The sequence below is a fragment of the Triturus cristatus genome, chromosome 12 (genome assembly GCF_964204655.1).
Source record: "Triturus cristatus chromosome 12, aTriCri1.1, whole genome shotgun sequence".
Taxonomy (NCBI): domain Eukaryota; kingdom Metazoa; phylum Chordata; class Amphibia; order Caudata; family Salamandridae; genus Triturus; species Triturus cristatus.
In genome coordinates, this window is record NC_140595.1 from 694364378 (window position 1) to 694385221 (window position 20844).

General features: G+C 42.2%; 1 protein-coding gene across 1 annotated transcript in view; it reads left to right on the forward strand.

Moving 5' to 3' along the window:
- LOC146780114 (uncharacterized) overlaps positions 1-20844 on the forward strand; it is a 478834-nt gene that overhangs the window by 74437 nt on the left and 383553 nt on the right. Inside the window, exon 2 of the mRNA XM_085638050.1 lies at positions 8831-17173. Within this exon, the coding sequence (XP_085494176.1) occupies positions 8831-17173 (8343 nt within the window). The remainder of the gene's footprint in view (positions 1-8830; positions 17174-20844) is intronic.

Genomic DNA, 20844 nt, shown 5'->3' on the forward strand with positions numbered 1-20844 from the left:
AGACCCTGCAAATCACAACCTACCTAGTACAGTACTAGCCTCTTGTCATGGCATCGAGCCAAGCTTAATCATTGAAGTTGACGCGTCCTAAGTCGTGTGTCCAATTCCACTGTAGACAACAGGAACTCATCGTCAATATACTCTGCCTGCCCATGTACTAGTCAGCCTCAACCACGCCATTTGTATTATAATAATATTTCACATCTATGCATGCCAGGGATTTTACTGGATATTGTGGACCTTGTTTGATATGAAATTGAAAGAATTACTAAACAACACCTCTGTTGTAGTATGTACAGTGATAAGAATTGCCATTTTTCTTTTGCTTATATTGCTTGATGACATGTTCAAGTTGAACAATATTACCATCATCTTGAGACCTGTTTTTTAACTGCTATTAAGTTTTTGTATTTGTAACTCACATTCATTATCACTGCATGTTTTGTCTCCATATCTGTCTCTTTTCCATCACAGGTACTACTGACCTCACATTCAGATAAATATATTTTCTGAACTCATATTGCAGGAGCCCAACACCTCCAACTTATATCTCTAGGTCCTGAAGAAAGCCCCCTTGACCCCATATGAGCACCATTAAGAGCTGAAACATGTCGACCATTTGATTGAATGCAATGGACTAATAACTAGGTCCCTTTTGCACAACACCTTTTTTATTCTCTCCTCACACACCGAACTGAATAAAGCTCCAGTTCAGGTAGTACGAGGACCATGTTTTAAAGTACTCACCACACTAGAGCACCAACACCTGTCACCTATCACTGATCACTACTTTGACCAGTGGTTCCCTCCTGGTGGAGGAAGCATGCAATAAGAGACTCAATGATGATGCTGTCACGTACTTGACACAGGCAGAAAATCAAGATATACCGCCGATACGACCTGTTTACGTGAATGAGTTTTTTCTTTTTAAACTGACGCTTACAATACCCGGACCCTGGTTGCAGGTTCAAGTGATCCATTCTCCCTTTGATTTTGACTACTGTAAGGAAGCTGAATGGGTCATAGCTCCTTTCAACTCCCCGCACTCTTGGATTAAATATGGATTGAAAATTGTACATTATGCAAGGAGAGTGAGAAAAGATTAAAGATCAATTCACAGGTTTCAGGTTCTATTTCATGTCAAGCTGGCTTGCCATGGGAAGAGGTTTGTTTAGACTTTATTGGTCCTATGGATTTTCTTTCTTTTGCGTATCGCTTTGCCATGGTTCTAGTTGATGTGTCTTTAAGGTGGGTTGCTGTTGAAATTTTATTACCACCAGTAACGTGATCAAACATTTGAGGTCCATTTTCTTGAGGGAAGGTTTTCCCCGTGTGCTAGTTACAGATAATGGTACTCAACTTACTTCGTTTGCCATGCGCAGTTTTCTTTCAGGTAATGCAATCAGGCATATGTATACCTCACTATATAACCCTCAAAGCAACGGCATGGTTGAGCGCATGTACAGAGTGGTCAAAGGTACCATTCAATTGGCTGTTCAAGGCGCTCGTGATATTTAAAGATGTGTGGATGATTTGCTATGGTCCTACAATACCACTGCCCATAGTGTCACTAACGAAGTTCCATTTGTAAAAATGCGAGGAAGAGTACCTAAAACTAATCTTACTCCTCAATGGATGCAGGAAGAGAGCATGTCTATTTCTCCTGTTGTTCATCCTAGTAAGAGTAGTAAAGTCGAAGTGGGTGAACTTGTTAAGATGAAATTGGGCAGAAGAGAGCAAGGCATGAACAAATTCTCTGAGAATTTGAAAGTCAAAGAAGTGCATAGGTGGCATGTTGTATTAGAGAATGGGCAGAAGTGGAATTTTAGGAGGATTGCTCTTTATTCCAAGGGGGATATTCGATCACTTGATGGTAATGCAGTTCTGCAACAACCAAATTCCGTCAAAAGTTGTTCTGGGGTTACAGGAAACTCATGTTCCGAGAAAATATGGTGATTTCATATTATATTGATCTTTGCTGTTTCATGTTTTTATTCTGTAACAAGAGCTTTCTACATTACTTACGTCTTTTATGTTATGGTATATTTGTCATACTTTTTAGCATTGTTTTATCTTTACATTCTTTATCTCTTTGTTTGCTGTAAGGGAAGAAGATGTGTTATGATGTTATACTTGCTGTCTTTGTGCTTCCTGCTGCGCGAGGCTGGCCTGTCACACTTGGAAAACTTCTAGTGTTCCAGGTGGTTGGGTCATTCTTGGAGTGGCTGTTGCTGGAGGCAGTAGTCTGGGAACCCTATCTTTGAAGAAGCAGAAATAAACTTACCTCCTTGGTACTTCTACGTGTCTGATTCCTTCTTGAACATTTAGCTATTTCCAGGACGAATGTTCCTGTAATTTCTGCACTGCATATTACTCTTGTATAGTGTATACTTTGAACAGACTCACATTCATGTGTTTATAGCAGGCCATGATTGAGGTCTCTGGAGTTGAGGCTGAAGGCATTGTGAGTTTCTCACAGTGCCGCTCAGTGTGTCGGAAAGATGTGCCGAAAACATAGCTTTCCAATTGTTAGCCTCTCTGCAGAGTACACAGAGCAATGGTCACGTAGTCCTGTTGCAAATGTGTGTGAAGGAGGTACACAGTTATCAAACTACTGACAATGTGAAAGTAAAAGAAAACGCAATGCTAACAGGTGAGTGGGTGCTTTTTGGGTGTGGTGACGAAAATGTGAGAAAGCACATCAGAGAGCGAAAAAAAGGGTACTGATGAGGAGGGATGAGGTGTCAGATATGGAGATCGACCAGAAGTGGAGAGAAAAAGGGCGTATATGTCTAACAGAGAAAACATAACAGAAGAGATTAAGACATTCTAAAGACCAATGCCCCTTTCACAGGCATGAGTAATGTTTAATTCACAGTCTCACAGTTTCAGAATTGAAACATTTACAATATTAATTATTTACAAGAATAATTGTTGTTACTCATTTATCTTAAACATCTAACAACCATTGACAAAGCCAATAGTTCTATCTGGTTTTAGATATATGTCATTTGTGTTGTGCACCTGGAAGCACAGAGAGGAGCCAACACACCGGTTGGGTGGCAAGCAATTGGAATCAGTGACATTTTGTTTATTTTTAATCCATGCTATAATTTAAATAGGCCACACCTCTTTTAGAGCACCCCCACTTTTTTGATCCTCCTTAAAGCCCTGTGCCCAGGTTAAATTGCACTCTCCAGGCAGCTCTCGACCCCTGGGCTCTGTCCTTGTTGAAGTTCAGTGCTGTGGGACTGAAGCTGTAGTCTGATTGTGCTCATCTTGATGCATGTGGGGAGCCAAAATGCTTCTCATCTGTTGTGCTTGTGGACAATTGTGGCAAAAGGCAAGTTGATTTCATAATTAGGGGACCAACAACAATTATTTCAAGGGCTGAGACTCTTCCCTGTCAGTGAGGAAAGAGTGCATCAGCCACCGTGCTGGCAAGCCTGTACCTCCCATGAGATGTACCAGATCATTTCTAGGTTTTGGTTGTTCAAGCAGGTTGCTCAAGATGTCTTTCTCTGCTCAGACTGACCCCGTGTCTGTTTCCTTCCATGAGTCTCTAGTCTAAATCCATCCTGGGGCTATCCGTCCAATGCCAGAGCCTAGCAGCATGCAGCAGCGTTTACCACTGTCAAGGCTTGTGTGGCCTATGAAAACAAAGAGACCACCTCACCTGCGTGCACATGTGTGAGAACCAGCCAAAGAGAAAAAGCTGTCATTTAGAGATGGAGGCGAGTGAAACCTACACGACTAATCAGATCAAAGAGTAGAAGAACGGGATGAGGAGGCAAAGCCATAGCTGGAGGGGACTGCGGCAAACACGCCGGGGGCACCAGGATGTATGGGCAGTGAGAATGAGTAGTAAGGGAAGCATGGGGACAGGGGGGCATTGAAGCAGAGCGCATACGCAATCGCCCCCTCCCCTTTGACATATGTAGGTAGCCGTACCTTGACGTGGGAAAACGTATGCTCAAGATTGACCAAGGTCCTTTAATAGATTCAATACTGGGAGAAGGGCAAGACCCCCCTCCGGGAGCCTAATACACAAAGACTGCGGTCTGCGGTCAGTTGCTTAGCACAAATTTTGTTCCGCCCACCCACACCTACCAGGACAGCGGGTGTCACAGCCACTGCTTTCAATGGGAGAAAGGGATCCGCAATATCCAGCAAGAAAGAACTGTGTTGGTAGTGGATAAGGACAGCCGGTAGGCTGGCAAAAGGAGATTTGCCACAAGAGTGGTCCTTGGAAAGCCTGACAGGTGTGACACTGGGGCGGAAATAGCACAGTTAAACTGCATCAATTACCCATAGGGATGACTAGTATGCCATCAGAAATGAAAGAGTTGCCATAACAGTGGTCCTTGGAATGCCTGATTGCTGGAACACTACTGGGGGCAATGGAGAGAGCCTGAGAGGATAGCCACAAAGCAGACATGGAACTTGCAGCCCAGGCATCGCTGGAAAGGGCCTCAGATGCCGCACGTCAGTAGGAAGGGAAGCCTAGAAGCTGCTGCCCGCAAGCCGAGAGGGCTTCACATCCACAGCATGAACAGGAATTTATGTCGGATGGTGCTATCAGAGATGGTACAGTGGTGCCACATTGGCTTAAGGCTTGGGATCAATTATTCAAGGCTGTTGATTAATTTATGATGTTTTTGAGGCATTTATGGTGTATATCAATGATTGATTACTGTCTTGATGATTTATGGCCATCTCACGATTTCTGACTTAATGTTAATAATCTACGACCTTTACCTCCACCCAGGGGGCTCTGACTCTTATGGAAAGAAGGGCGTGTGGAGGGGAGGGACATTCAAATGCTTGGTAGGATCAGGTAACCTGTCTGGGGTGGGTTGAAATGTCCATTTTATTTTCTACCATTTTTCATGGCACAAATTCGGCCCAAGGGCATTGTAGCGCTTTACATGAGCACCAGATTACATTACACAAGGCCAGATTAAGGGATTTCTCTAATGTAGCATGATGTTGAATGATTCTGGGACTCAAACCTGGCTTCCCAGTTCCATAGTAGGCAGCTGTGGCTGCCAGGCCGCATCGCCTCCCCGTAAGCATAACTTCCTACAAAAAGTAATCATAATAATAACAAAAAAATAACACTTTGATAATGAGTAGTGGTGTCCAGAACTTGCACTTGCCATGCCCCAGGTAGGGCGGGCAGGTGTTCTTCTTCCTGTCCACTGAATCCTTCAGTGATGGAGCTGGTAAATCTGTCTTTGTCAGAATTAGACATCCAGACAAAGCAAAAAGCTTCTCATTTGAACCGTGACCGTCAGTTAACATATTAAATCATGTTTGTAATGTAAACATGGTAATTTGAGTTTGTCTTCTGTTCCAAATGAAGGCTGCAAATCCCACAGTGCAAAAGCAAAATAGCACTGGCGCTGTTGTTGAGAGCAGAGATGGAACAAACTGGAATCAGTTCAATTTGAATAAATGATCAATTCTGCTACTTTGAAACAAATTTCAAAATGCAATGTTTGCACTTTTATTTTTCAGAGAGCTTTATAACCTAGTTGGGGATCAATGGAGCTCTTTATGTTGCAATAGGGCTTACATAAGAACTATGTGCCTGATTTAGAGTTTGGTGGACATGGGTACTCTGCCGTGAATGTACCCTGTCCAGCAACACCTCTGTCTATTTGCTCAGTCTGACATTGCCTTTGCAAAATGTGCTCCAATGCCCTGGCAGATTAGGGGCTGTCAGTACATTATCCCTGTTTAGAGCGGACAGTCTGATGTCCTTTTTTCCCATATAAAATCATTAATGCAACCCAGTCTTCCCACAAGAGATTGGAGAATAAATTTACATAACACTGAACGCCTGAAGGAATTATCTTTTAATAATTCAAATTCTAGATAATTAAGGTTGGTCAATAAAGATACAAACTATAGTAATGCTAATTCAAAAAAAGGGGGTTTAACTTTGACAGAAGTAAATGAACAAATACATAGGCATACTCTGTGCTTTGATTAAGGTACATATAGAGATATATTTCCGAGTTTACAAATCTTTGTAGCATAAAATACAAGGTAGAAACTAAATAATAAAATCCAGGCAGATATAGTTGTTTTCGGGGTTACATGAGTTCAAATGCACCTATAAGGATGCAAAGACCAGTTGATACAGCTTAATAAGTGACAATATTTGGTGTAAAACATTATTCAACCTGAGGTACAGGAAGTTCTAGATTAAGAGTATATACAAGTATACATCATTTCTAAAGACTGATGTGGGTGGAATGTCAAAATAGGGTCACTTGTTAAACTATATCAGCTGGTCTTTGTGTCATTAAAGGTATATTTGAACTCATGTACCCAAAAAAACTATATATAATTGCAATTGTTTTATCTACTTTCTACATTGTGTTTATGCTGCAAAGATTGATGAACTTTTAAACATAACTCTATTTGAACCCTAATCAAAATACGTAGGACGCCGATTTATTGACTTATTTTAACTTTGTGTATTTTAATCTACAACGTAAGTGTTTTTTATGTAAAGTGTACTTGTATGGCCAGAACGTGGCCGAATGAATTTTTAATTGATTGATTGATTTATTCATTTACATCTGTCAAAATAAAACCCCATTTTTTTAATCAACGTTAATATAGGTTGTATTTTTTTTTTACCAACCTCAATTGTATAGAATTAAAAGTATTGCAAAATAATTCTTTCAGGAGTTCTGTGTTATATGTAGTCTCTTTTTCCTTTCCATTAGCACAGGTAAACCGGGATGGTCACCAGCAGAAAAAACATTATGTCCCCCAAACTGTGGGAGAAAACTCCCAGAGGATAGGCGACATTCGAATCTTGTTTTTCATAGATAAACTCCCTGTTTGGGAGATTGTTGCTGCCCATAACATGGCTGTGGTACCCCAGACTTCCAGTTCCTTCTCAGGAGTAGACCTGTGTAGTGAAATCTGCTCCGTTCGCGGAATTTGCAGAGTTTTCTGCAATCCGCGAAGCTCGTAGAGTGCAGAAAACTCTGCTCTGCGTAGTGCAGTGGAGTTTTTCCCCGCTCACACACGGTAAATTCGCAAGTGTGAGCTGCTGCACGGGTAGAATAGAATTTCTACCCGAGCGGCAGGCAAACCAGTGAGAACAGTAGTTCGCACAGCACTCCGCCACTTGCGGAACTCCGCAGTGTTTTTTTTGTCACTACGCGGAGTTCTGCGTATCGAAACTCCACGAACTACGCCCAGGCCTGCTCAGGAGCCTCCTTAGAAGTGGCTCCTATGACCACAGAGATCACTGCTGAGGCAGCGATGTGCTCCAAATTTGGCGGTCCTCTATTGGTCAGGGTGGCAGACGTAGTGTCCTCTGGCACCTTGACAAACAGAGGTAAAACTGCCATCCTCTAAATTAGGCCCTATATCACATAAAGGGATGGAATAAAAGGGATTGCATGCACAACATGTAGATAGCGCTGATGATCCCCTCAGAAATGTTTGGACCTAAATCTTATTTCAGTTTTTTTAAACAAATTTCTGATCATTATGGTTGTCTGGAGCCAGAACTTGTAATCTGTCTGCTCTCTAATCCTGCAAACTTTATGGAATTGAACAGCGGCATTGCTCTGTGAGTCTGTAGCATTTGTCTAGCACTTCTGTCTAAAGGGTTCAATTCTGATATTTGTAAAATATTTGATCCCACCCCCCGTCCTTTACAAGCAGCGTCCCAGAATCTACTTTGAAGAGATATAGTGCAAACATATAGTGAAGAATGAGGCTATCTACATTTTAATAAAATGTAGGTAATTTGGTTTTTCATAATTAGATTGTTTTGAATGTCGTTTTTTTTCGAAAATTTTAAGCACACTTATGCCCTCTAAAAATCACCATCTGTCACTGATTTTGTCTGAACTTTTTTCGAGGGCGAGGCCCCTAAAAATCATTTTTTTTAAAGTCGGGTTTTTTCCCCATTGCTCCCCCACGTAGTTCTATTGGAGGGAGCTACTCTACACCCCTTTGAAGCCGTCACTGCCTAAAAACGAGTCTGATGGTAACACCAAAAACAGAGGGCAGTTGCCACAGGGCAAAGCCGGTGCCCGTGGTGCCAATTGCCCGCTCCTGAAATATTTTTTTTTAACAAATTAAGCCCTGGTCACACGAGATACACACATATTCTACTGGGGTCGTTCAATTTCCTAAGATTTTTATGAAATTTCGTAAAACTTTATGATGAAGAGTATATACCCCCGAAGTGTGTGTCCAAGATATTTACATTGGCATGCTAGTTTATATGGAGGATACATCCGTCAACTGGCTGATTGGGTAGATGATGTACGGAAGCTACCCAGTCTCCCCTTTGAGTCCTCCTCTGCCCATCCAGTACCAGTGGCCCCTCAACGTTCAACGGCGAGTTTACGCAACACGCACTGCTAGTTCATGCTGAAGCGGAATAGCGCTTTTTTAGTCGGTAAACTCAGCCTCTCTGATGTCTGAGCTCGTTAACATGAGAACCATTGTTTTGGATGACAAGAAACAACTATCATTCAGTGCCAAGACGCCCTAATGAGAGAACCTTTGCTTTACAATCGCACGAGATATGTTGTTATAAAAAGAATGAGTGTTAGCAACTCATTTTTGACCGATAAAGATGAAAAAAGAAGTCATATTCGGGGAAGCTGGGCATATTAGAGGGACTGATGCAGTAATGTGCGGGCTCTTGGTCTTGCTTTTTAGATTTGCGATTTATTTCTCAAATGTTGTGTGCTATGTAAGATGGTGGCAAAATGAGCAAACAGATTAAAATAAGTACAAAAGGGCCACATGTAAGTTTATTTCTTTGTTTTTTTCTATAAAGCCCACACATGGAGATGGGGATCGGAGGATGTAGCAGAAATAGAGTCATCGCCTGTAAATCAAAAGTCCCTTCAGAGACCTACCAGCCACAGAAAAGACCCTGGAGATGCACACATCCTCCATCGGAGAGCAGCGCTGGGTGAATACTGGAGTGCAGCAGAGCCCACCGTCAAAGCTGCACACACAGCCTCTGAAATGACACCCCAAAGGACAACAGCATCTACCACAACTGCAGATGCAAACTCTGATGCAAGAATGAGGGGGGCTGTCTCGGGTAGCAGTACAGCAAATCCAGACTCTCCAACCACTGATATGGAACAGACCTCTGATATCACCACTGAAGACACAAGTGACACTACAGATACAAAGGCAGACACCACAATTCAAGACTCAACTAATGATGCCACTGACACAACTGATGACACAACAACTCAAGACTACACTTATGATACTACTGAAACAAACACAGACAATACAACTGAGGACGATACTACTGATACTGCAGACACACCCACAGACAACACAACTGAAGACCACACTACTGATACTACAGACACAACCACAGAAAACACAACTGAAGACCACACCACTTATACTACAGACACAACCACAGACAACACAACTGAAGACCGCACTACTGATACTGCAGGCACAACCACAGACAACACATCTGAAGCCCACACTACTGATACTGCAGGCACAACCACAGAAAACACAACTAAAGACCTCACTACTGATACTACAGGCACAACTACATACACCACAACTGAAGATTACACTCGCACTGATACTACAGACACAACTACAGACAATACAACTGAAGACAGTACTACTGATATTGCAGACACAACCACATACATTACAACTCAATACTACACTCATATTGATACTAAAGGCACAACCACAGATACCTCTACCATAGCCCTAACCTCTGATGCCACTAATACTGCGACTCCTGTATTTGCTCCCACCACAGAAACCACCATTACAGATCAGTCCTCTGATACAACTACTACAGTTCTCACCACTGATGATACTGATACTACTCCTTCACAACAAGTCACTGACACTACACTTGCAACTTCACCCACTAATACAGCTACCACACTCCTAAATGAAGATACCACGATTACAGGCACAACCTCTGATACCATTTCTTCAGGTCCTCTGACCACTCACACTACTAATAATGAACAAACCTCTGATACAACTAATGTAGAGCTATCCACTAAGGACACTACGGATGATCATCCCTCCAGTACTACTAACTCAAACCCAACCACTGATACTTCTACTCCAACCTCGACAGCACATCCTACCACCACAGCCCTGACATCTGGTATAATGACTGGAGAAACAATCACAGAACCCTTTACTGCAGTGCCAACCACGGCTACAGTTACTGCAACTCTTCCTACCACAGGCAACTCTTTTATTAATCATACTTCTGGTACCGCTACTATAATGAGCACCTATGATGACACTACTGATGATCAAACCTTTATTTCCACTACCATGTTCCCAGCTACTGCGACATCTCCTCCAATCTCAACCACAAATACTGCTACCACAGCCATAACCTCTGATGCCACTAATACTGCGACTCCTGTATTTGCTCCCACCACAGAAACCACTGATGATACTGATACTACTCCTTCACAACAAGTCACTGATAGTACACTTCCAACTTCACCCACAAATACTGCTACCACAGTCCTGAATGAAGATACCACGATTACAGGCACAACCTCTGATACCATTTCTTCAGGTCCTCCGACCACTCACACTACTAATAATGAACAAACTTCTGATACAACTAATGTAGAGCAAACCACTAAGAATGCTACGGATGATCATCCCTCCAGTACTACTAACTCAAACCCAACCACTGATACTTCTACTTCAACCTCAATAGCACATCCTACCACCACAGCCCTGACATCTGGTATAATGACTGGAGAAGCAATCACAGAACCCTTTACTGCAGTGCCAACCACGGCTACAATTACTGCCACTCTCCCTACCACAGGCAACTCTTTTATTAATCAAACTTCTGGTACCACTACTATAATGAGCACCTATGATGACACTACTGATGATCAAACCTTTATTTCCACTGCCATGTACCCAGCTACTGCGACATCTCCTCCAATCTCAAGCACAAATACTGCTACCACAGCCATAACCTCTGATGCCACTAATACTGCGACTCCTGTATTTGCTCCCACCACAGAAACCACCATTACAGATCAGTCCTCTGATACAACTACTACAGTTCTCACCACTGATGATACTAATACTACTCCTTCACAACAAGTCACTGACACTACACTTGCAACTTCACCCACTAATACAGCTACCACAGTCCTAAATGAAGATACCACGATTACAGGCACAACCTCTGATACCATTTCTTCAGGTCCTCTGACCACTCACACTACTAATGATGAACAAACCTCTGATACAACTAATGTAGAGCTATCCACTAAGGACACTACGGATGATCATCCCTCCAGTACTACTAACTCAAACCCAACCACTGATACTTCTACTCCAACCTCGACAGCATATCTTACCACCACAGCCCTGACATCTGGTATAACGACTGGAGAAACAATCACAGACCCCTTTACTGCAGAGCCAACCACGGCTACAGTTACTGCAACTCTTCCTACCACAGGCAACTCTTTTATTAATCAAACTTCTGGTACCACTACTATATTGAGCACCTATGATGACACTACTGATGATCAAACCTTTATTTCCACTACCATGTTCCCAGCTACTGCGACATCTCCTCCAATCTCAACCACAAATACTGCTACCACAGCCATAACCTCTGATGCCACTAATACTGCGACTCCTGTATTTGCTCCCACCACAGAAACCACTGATGATACTGATACTACTCCTTCACAACAAGTCACTGATAGTACACTTCCAACTTCACCCACAAATACTGCTACCACAGTCCTGAATGAAGATACCACGATTACAGGCACAACCTCTGATACCATTTCTTCAGGTCCTCCGACCACTCACACTACTAATAATGAACAAACTTCTGATACAACTAATGTAGAGCAAACCACTAAGAATGCTACGGATGATCATCCCTCCAGTACTACTAACTCAAACCCAACCACTGATACTTCTACTTCAACCTCAATAGCACATCCTACCACCACAGCCCTGACATCTGGTATAATGACTGGAGAAGCAATCACAGAACCCTTTACTGCAGTGTCAACCACGGCTACAATTACTGCCACTCTCCCTACCACAGGCAACTCTTTTATTAATCAAACTTCTGGTACCACTACTATAATGAGCACCTATGATGACACTACTGATGATCAAACCCTTATTTCCACTACCATGTACCCAGCTACTGCGACATCTCCTCCAATCTCAAGCACAAATACTGCTACCACAGCCATAACCTCTGATGCCACTAATACTGCGACTCCTGTATTTGCTCCCACCACAGAAACCACCATTACAGATCAGTCCTCTGATACAACTACTACAGTTCTCACCACTGATGATACTGATACTACTCCTTCACAACAAGTCACTGACACTACACTTGCAACTTCACCCACTAATACAGCTACCACAGTCCTAAATGAAGATACCACGATTACAGGCACAACCTCTGATACCATTTCTTCAGGTCCTCTGACAACTCACACTACTAATGATGAACAAACCTCTGATACAACTAATGTAGAGCTATCCACTAAGGACACTACGGATGATCATCCCTCCAGTACTACTAACTCAAACCCAACCACTGATACTTCTACTCCAACCTCGACAGCATATCTTACCACCACAGCCCTGACATCTGGTATAACGACTGAAGAAACAATCACAGACTCCTTTACTGCAGTGCCAACCATGGCTACAGTTACTGCAACTCTTCCTACCACAGGCAACTCTTTTATTAATCAAACTTCTGGTACCACTACTATAATGAGCACCTATGATGACACTACTGATGATCAAACCTTTATTTCCACTACCATGTTCCCAGCTACTGCGACATCTCCTCCAATCTCAACCACAAATACTGCTACCACAGCCATAACCTCTGATGCCACTAATACTGCGACTCCTGTATTTGCTCCCACCACAGAAACCACTGATGATACTGATACTACTCCTTCACAAAAAGTCACTGATAGTACACTTCCAACTTCACCCACAAATACTGCTACCACAGTCCTGAATGAAGATACCACGATTACAGGCACAACCTCTGATACCATTTCTTCAGGTCCTCCGACCACTCACACTACTAATAATGAACAAACTTCTGATACAACTAATGTACAGCGATCCACTAAGGACACTACGGATGACCATCCCTCCAGTACTACTAACTCAAACCCAACCACTGATACTTCTACTTCAACCTCAATAGCACATCCTACCACCACAGCCCTGACATCTGGTATAACGACTGGAGAAACAATCACAGACCCCTTTACTGCAGTGCCAACCACTGCTACAATTACTGCCTCTGTTCCTACCACAGACAATTCTTTTATAAATCAAACTTCTGGTACCACTACTATAATGAGCACCTATGATGACGCTACTGAAGATCTAACCCCTGTTTCCACTACCATATACCCAACCACTGCTACATCTCCTCCAGTCTCAACCAGAGATACTGCTACCACAGCCATAACCTCTGATGTCACTAATACTGTGACTCCTGTATTTGCTCCCACCACAGAAACCAGCATTACAGATCAATACTCTGATAAACCTACTACAGATCTCACCACTGGTGACACTGATACCACTCCTTCACATCAAGTCACTGTTACTACACTTCCAACTTCATCCACAAATACTCCTACCACAGCCCTATATTCTGATACCATGATTACAGGCACAACCACTAATACCCTTTCTTCAGGTCCTCCTACCACTCACACCACTAATAATAAACAAACCTCTGATACAACTAATGTTGAGCTAACCACTAAGTACACTACTGATGATCAGCCTACTAACTCAAACGCAACAACTGATACTTCTACTTCACCTTCAACAACAAATATTACTACCACTGCCCTGACATCTAGTATCACCAATGGAGACAAAATCACAGATACCTCTACTGCAGTGCCAACCACAGCTACAATTACTGGAACTCTTCCTACCACAGACAACTCTTTTATAAATCAAACCTCTGGTACCACTTCTATAATGAGCACCTATGATGATGCTACTGAATATCAAACCTCTGTTTCCACTACCACATACCCAGCCACTGTAACATCTCCTCCAATCTCAACCACAGAAATTGCTACCACAGCCATCCCATCTGATGCCTCTAACACTGTGACTACTGTATTTGCTCCCACCCCAGAAACCACCATTAAACACCTGCCCTCTGAAACAGCTACTGCAGTTCTCACTACTGAAGACAATGATACCACTCCCTCACAACAAGAGAGTGATACTACTCTTCTAACCACACTCAAAAATAATGCTACCACAGCCCTAAATTCTGATACGATAATTACAGGCCCAACCACTGACACCATTTCTTCAGCAACTCCTTCCACTCTCACCACTAATAAAGAACAAACCTCTGATACAACTAGCGTAGGGATAACCTCTAAGGACACTACGGGTGATCATCCCCCCAGTACTATGTCTTCTCCAACTTCAACAGCACCTACTACTGCTACAGCTCTGATCTCTAGTATCATGACTGGAGACACAATGACAGATTCCTCTACTGCAGTTCCAACCACGGCTACAATTACTGGAGCTCTTCCTACCACAGATACCTCTGTTATAACTCAAACCTCCGCTACCACTACTATCATAAGCACCTACGATGACACTACTGAAGATCAAGCTTCTGTTTCCACTACCATGTACCCAGCCACTGCTACATCTCCTCCAATCTCAACCACAGATACTGCTACCACAGCCATAACCTCCAATGCCACATTTGGTGCCACAACCGTTAATAACTCTACTTCAGTCCCAATTGCTACAACTGAATTTGCTACTACCACTGATACTACTGTTAAAGATCAATCTTCTGATAAAAACACTGCAGTGTCAACCTCTGAGGACACTGTTACCACTACCTCTGATTCAGGCACAGATACTAGTCCAGACTCAAACACACATACTAGTACTGGGGCTGTGACCTCTGATAGCACGAAAGAAAACACAACAACTAATATGGTACCTGAATTCTCAACCACTACTGTAAAGACAACCTCCCTTGTCACTTTGACACAATTATCCTCTGCATTCACTACAACAAATGCATCCTCGACCGTCACTACTGCAGAATCAGCCCCTTCTATTACCAATGAAGAGCCAACTTCGACTGTAACTACTGTAGACAATCGTCCTATTAGCACTTCTGGAAATCCAACATCCTCTGTAGCTACAGCAGAGTCAATCAACAATGTCACTAGTACAGAATCACCATTGCCAGTCACTACTGCAGAAGCAACCTCCACTTTTAATACTACAGAGCCAATCTTGACCACTACTACTAGAATGGAAACATCCACTGTCACTACTGCAGAATCAGCCCCTTCTATTACCAATGAAGAGTCAACCTCGACTGTAACTACTGCAGACTATACCCCTATTAGCACTACTGTAAATCCAACATCCTCTGTTGCTACAGTAGAGTCAATCATCACTGTCACTAACCAAGAATCATCATCGACTTTCACTACTGCAGAACCAGCCTCCACTGTTAATACTACAGATCCAATCTTGATGACAACTTCTGCAAAGGAAACCTCAACTGTCACTACTGCAGAATCAGCCACTTCTATTCCCAATGAAGAGACAACCTCAACAGTAACTACTGCAGACAAGACTCCTTCTACCACTACTGGAAATCCAACATCATCTGCAGCTACAGCAGGGTCAATCAACAATGTCACTAGTACAGAATCACCATTGCCAGTCACTACTGCAGAACCAGCCTCCACTTTTAATACTACAGATCCAATCTTGATGACAACTTCTGCAAAGGAAACCTCCACTGTCACTACTGCAAAAACATCCTCTATTTTCTTTACAAACGTATCAGCCTCCTCGGTTACTACAGCAAAGACAACCTCTGTTGACTTAAGCCAAACTGCCATAACTTCAGAGCCAATTTACCCTATCACTACTGCAGAGAAATCCTCGATTGCAACTACGGCAAACCTAACCTATACTGTCAGTACTAAAGACAATACTCCGATTGGCACTACTGGAAAGCCGACATCTGAAGGTCCTACAGCAGAGAAAACCTCAAGTGTCACTACAGCAGAACCAATTTCATTTTCCTCTACTACATTTCCTTCCTTGACTGGCACTATTGCAGAGACATCCTCAACTGTCAAGAGTGCACAGCCCACCTCTAGTGCTACTTCACTACAGACAGCCTCTGCTAGTACATCAGCAGCCACAGAAGTGAATATTACTACTGTAGGGATGTTCTCCACTGCCTCTATCGAAGGAGCAACTTCCACGATCACTACTAGAGCAACAACCTCTGCTGTCACTACTGCAGGGGCATCCTCCACTGTCTTAACAATAGCAGCAACCTCTGTTGCTACTGCAGAACCCGCCTCTACTGTCACGCCAAGTCTGCTAAACTCAACAACCACTACTATAAAGACAACCTCCTCTGTCACTTTGACACAATTATCCTCTGCATTCACTACAACAAATGCATCATCTGTTGTCACTACAGCAGTGCCGACCTCCATTATCACTACTACAAATTCACTTTTCACTGCCACTACTACAGGCATAAAAGCTACTGAGGAGACAACGTCCACTCTCACCACCAAAAGTACTACTTCCACTTCTGCAAAGCCAGTCTCCAGTGAAACTCCTGCACAGTCAACTGCCACTGTCTCTCTTCCAATTATAACTTCCACTGTTACTATAGCTGAGTCAACTTCCACTGTCCATATTTCAAATCCCACTTCTCCTGTCATTAGTACCATCAATGTTACCACTGCAGCTTTGACGCCTAGAACTACTATCACCTCTGCCCCTTCATTTACCACCTCCCTGACCACTTCTAAAGCTAGTGTGCCTCCTTCTGCTCCAACTACCATCACTTCTGCCTCTAAAACAGCCTTCACAACTACCACACATAAAACCACAGCCTCCACCCCTACAACTGTCTCCATCACTAGTACCCCCACAACTATCACTTCTGCCCTTACAAGTATGCCCACCACTACTATCCGTTCAACTACCACCAGTTCTACTCCTGCATCCACGTCCACTACATTTGCGCCTTCAACTACCAGTACTACATCGGCCAAAACAACGACAGGTACGTCCCTTAAAAAATTATTTTTTTAAATATTGTGTGTGTTTTAAAATATTGTGTTTTGTATTTATGTTGAATTTAGGTCTAATTTATACGTATATATATTTGTATACCTATATGTACATATGAAGCAAATGTGCATATAACAGTGTCTAATTTTGCAAAGGATGTGAAATATATGAAACAATTGGCACCCAAAAATAAATACATATATATATATATTTTTTAGGTGCCAATTGTTTCATGTATTTCACATTCTTTGTCAAATTAGACACTGTTATATGTACATTTGCTTCATATGTGAGGACATGAGGCTTGGTGGTCAAGCCTCCTCTTCTACGACCTGAAACAACTGACTTCTATAGTAGCATATTAATCACCTAAAGAGAAAAAACTGATCACTTCCCAGGAGCATGGCCTAGCCAAGTCTTTTCACAAAAAGAAAGCAACCTAAAAATGTTAAAATTCAAACCAATAAAATACTGGACATGTTTGAATCGAAGAACAAAAATACAATGTTGCTAGTAGCTTGAAAAACATAAAATACAACTGACTTAATAAGGCAAGGAATGGATAAAAATAATAATGGAGGAAAATTAAATACATTAAGACATTGTAGCAGCACAGTTTCAAATAGTTTGGGTTGGATGACAAAAATATTTTTGACTGCTCCTATTCTACGTCTTTGTTGTGAAGTGAAAACAATGCTTGGTGGAATTACCTTTTCACACAATATTCTCAATATTATGAAAGTTGGATTCTGGAAGTAGTAATTTGCGACAAGCATGTTAATGTACAATTCTTGGACCCAATAACAAAGGTAAAGTGAGACGAAAGTCTATGTTTACGACTTTCGGTATTCAGAAAGAGCATTTACTACTCGTAAATGCCCTTTGTGAATACCGATAATCGTAAAGTTCAACTTTTTGTATCCACAAATGTCATTTACGAGTAGTAAAGGCCCGTTGTGAATACCAAAAGACATATAGTTAGACTTTCGTCTCACTTTTCCTTTGGGAATCGGGTCCATTATGTGGCTTTTTGTTGTGGTAATGTCCTCTGTTGCATTTTGGGCTGATGTGTTTGTGCTAACTTATTGCAATCTGATGCCACTGTGTTGTATTAGTATCGTGATATAATATTCTGCTTCAACCGTTTTGTTGTATCGCACCATGTTATTTTTCAATAATTTTGTTATATTGTTTTGTGTATATTGTTTTGTTGTGATCTGTTGCTTACTACAACTATGTTGATAAAACTATGGGGCATATCAGCAAGCTAGCGATGACAAATTATCGCCGCTTAAGCGTCCGTTTTTGGACGAAAAGCGGCGATAATTTTATCGCTTAATCATCAAGGTCACGCTAACGCGTGATTCCTTGCTTTATCGCCCTTTCCCATAACGCCCACCTTGCATCTCTAATGAGATGCAAAGTAGGCGTTCCGTCACAAAATAACTGGAAAAATGTCGCTAACCGACATTTCTCCAATTATCAAGGGAATCGCTAACAGGCATAGCGATAAGAAAAGTAACGTTAACCACAGTTAACGCTACTTTCCTTACGCCTGCTTTCACCCTGATTTAGCCATTATATCCAATGTAGGGTGGATATAATGGCTAAGTATGCCCTGCCTTATCAGCAAGCTAACACAAAAATGTGTGAGATTATCGCTGGATTTCCAGCGATAATCTCACTTTTGGCTGTTAGCGCAAGTAATTTTATCGCTTTTGAGATAAGCGTTGCTGATAGCACGCTATCTCAGCGATAAAATTCCACGATAGCCGGCGATAATTATCCTAGCGCTAAGTGCGCTTAGCGAATTATCGCCGGCCCTTGCTGGTATGCTCCTATGTATCCACACAATTGAAACATAACAGGGCACTTCACAAAAAAATAGTCAAAGCATCAAAACAGCTAGAGTCCAAAACAACAAATTCACATTGAAATATTGCAGCAACAAAAAAACGCATCACCACCACAACACAGTGCTACACAACAAATGTGAACAAACGTTCTTGGCTCACCTCCAGAATCCTGTTTTTATACGTAAAATGTGTTCAGAGCAAGCATGGCCTCACTGTAAATATGAACCGAGGACATAGCATTGCGCCAGTCAAAAATGTTTAAATTAGTACGTGCAGTTATAATCACTTCATAAGATCATTTGAGTTTACAGTGAAACGTTGCTCTCAACCCTGAAAAAAATGTTTCGGACTGATATCACGAAGATTCGAAGATGTGCCTCTTAGCTGTCGATGTTGGCTCTTTAAAAGGTATTTGATCAAAGAATTCCCCAAGATGGAGTCTCCTCATTCGAGTGCCAAACTCAAAAGGCGGCAGATTTGAAATATTTTCAGCTCGCAGGAGGGTGGCCGTTCAATCTTGAAGGATTGTGCTACACACTTGGATTGTCGAGAGCACAATAAAAGGTACAACCACTTTTACACCTGAGGATGAGGCAGGCAATTCCGCTGTACACTAAAATGTTTGGAGTATTTAAAATATTTGATGTAGTTTGAATGGACGAATTAAACAGTTTATAACTGAAATAGTTTAGAAAACCCGCAGTTACCTTTACTAGTTTTTTTTAGTAGAGACTAGATTGACTTAAAGGTTCAGTTTATGATTACATTGTTAAAATCAGTTTTAAAAAATTGTATCCTAAAAGCTGCCACTGAATATGGCTGGGCAGTTTTTCTAAAGTCACTGAGGAAGGCAAGTAAAGACACAACCGCCAATACGTGCCTGGCAATTATCTAGATATTTGAAGTAAGGACTATAAATTGCACTCCGCCGACAGAGTTCACAGACTTTTGGCCAGTCCGCGGCATGCTTGTAATGTGGAGTTCTGGCCAAACTCTGCCAACTTCTGAGTGGCAGAGTTTTTTCTTGCCCGTGGCTCGCCAACGGTAAGTTGGAGAGTATGAATGAGAATTGACGTCCCGTAGTGCCATTTTTAGGTGCTAGGAGGGCACACAATGAGACTTTCTCCACCCGGGTGGTAGCAACTGTTTGTAGCGAGCAAATTGCAGCTGGAGTAGGAAATCTTCTTAAGTGGCAGCAAAGAAGCAGCACCCTCTTGCATGCCATATGGTGCTGTTCACACTGTTAAACCAGCATGGAACAAGCTCCTGGAACTAAAAAATCAGCACGAGCAGCGCAACCTGACGATTTCTGCCCGTTTGCGGAATTCCACGGAATTCCGCAGATTGAAACTCTGTGAGTTCTGCTCACCCCCAGTAAGGACCCTGCAGATGACTTCCACGCTGGAGAGTGAATATAAATATTCAAGGATGGATTCATTCTATAGATTGAATGACAACAGAGGAAGAGAGCTTCAAAGTCAATAAGCTGGTTGACAAGAAGCAATTAAAGTGTGTGGTGCTAGGAAAAGGGGAAATTCGGTTGAAGCAAAGTGACGCGACAAATATGCAGCCACAGTCTGTATGACCTAGAGTCTAGTAATCAAGTGCCAAATAAAGGATATTTCCATGGTTAGTAAATGAGAAAGAATGACATGGACCATAGGTTTCCTTCCCTAACTGGGATGAAGGGAGACTCTTTTCCTCTTAGTAAAACATTAATGAAGACAAGGTTTCTCTGTTAACTTATAACAGAGCAACTCCTCAAACAAAAAGCGTAAAAAATGTACCTTGGATGTGGGTTAAGGGT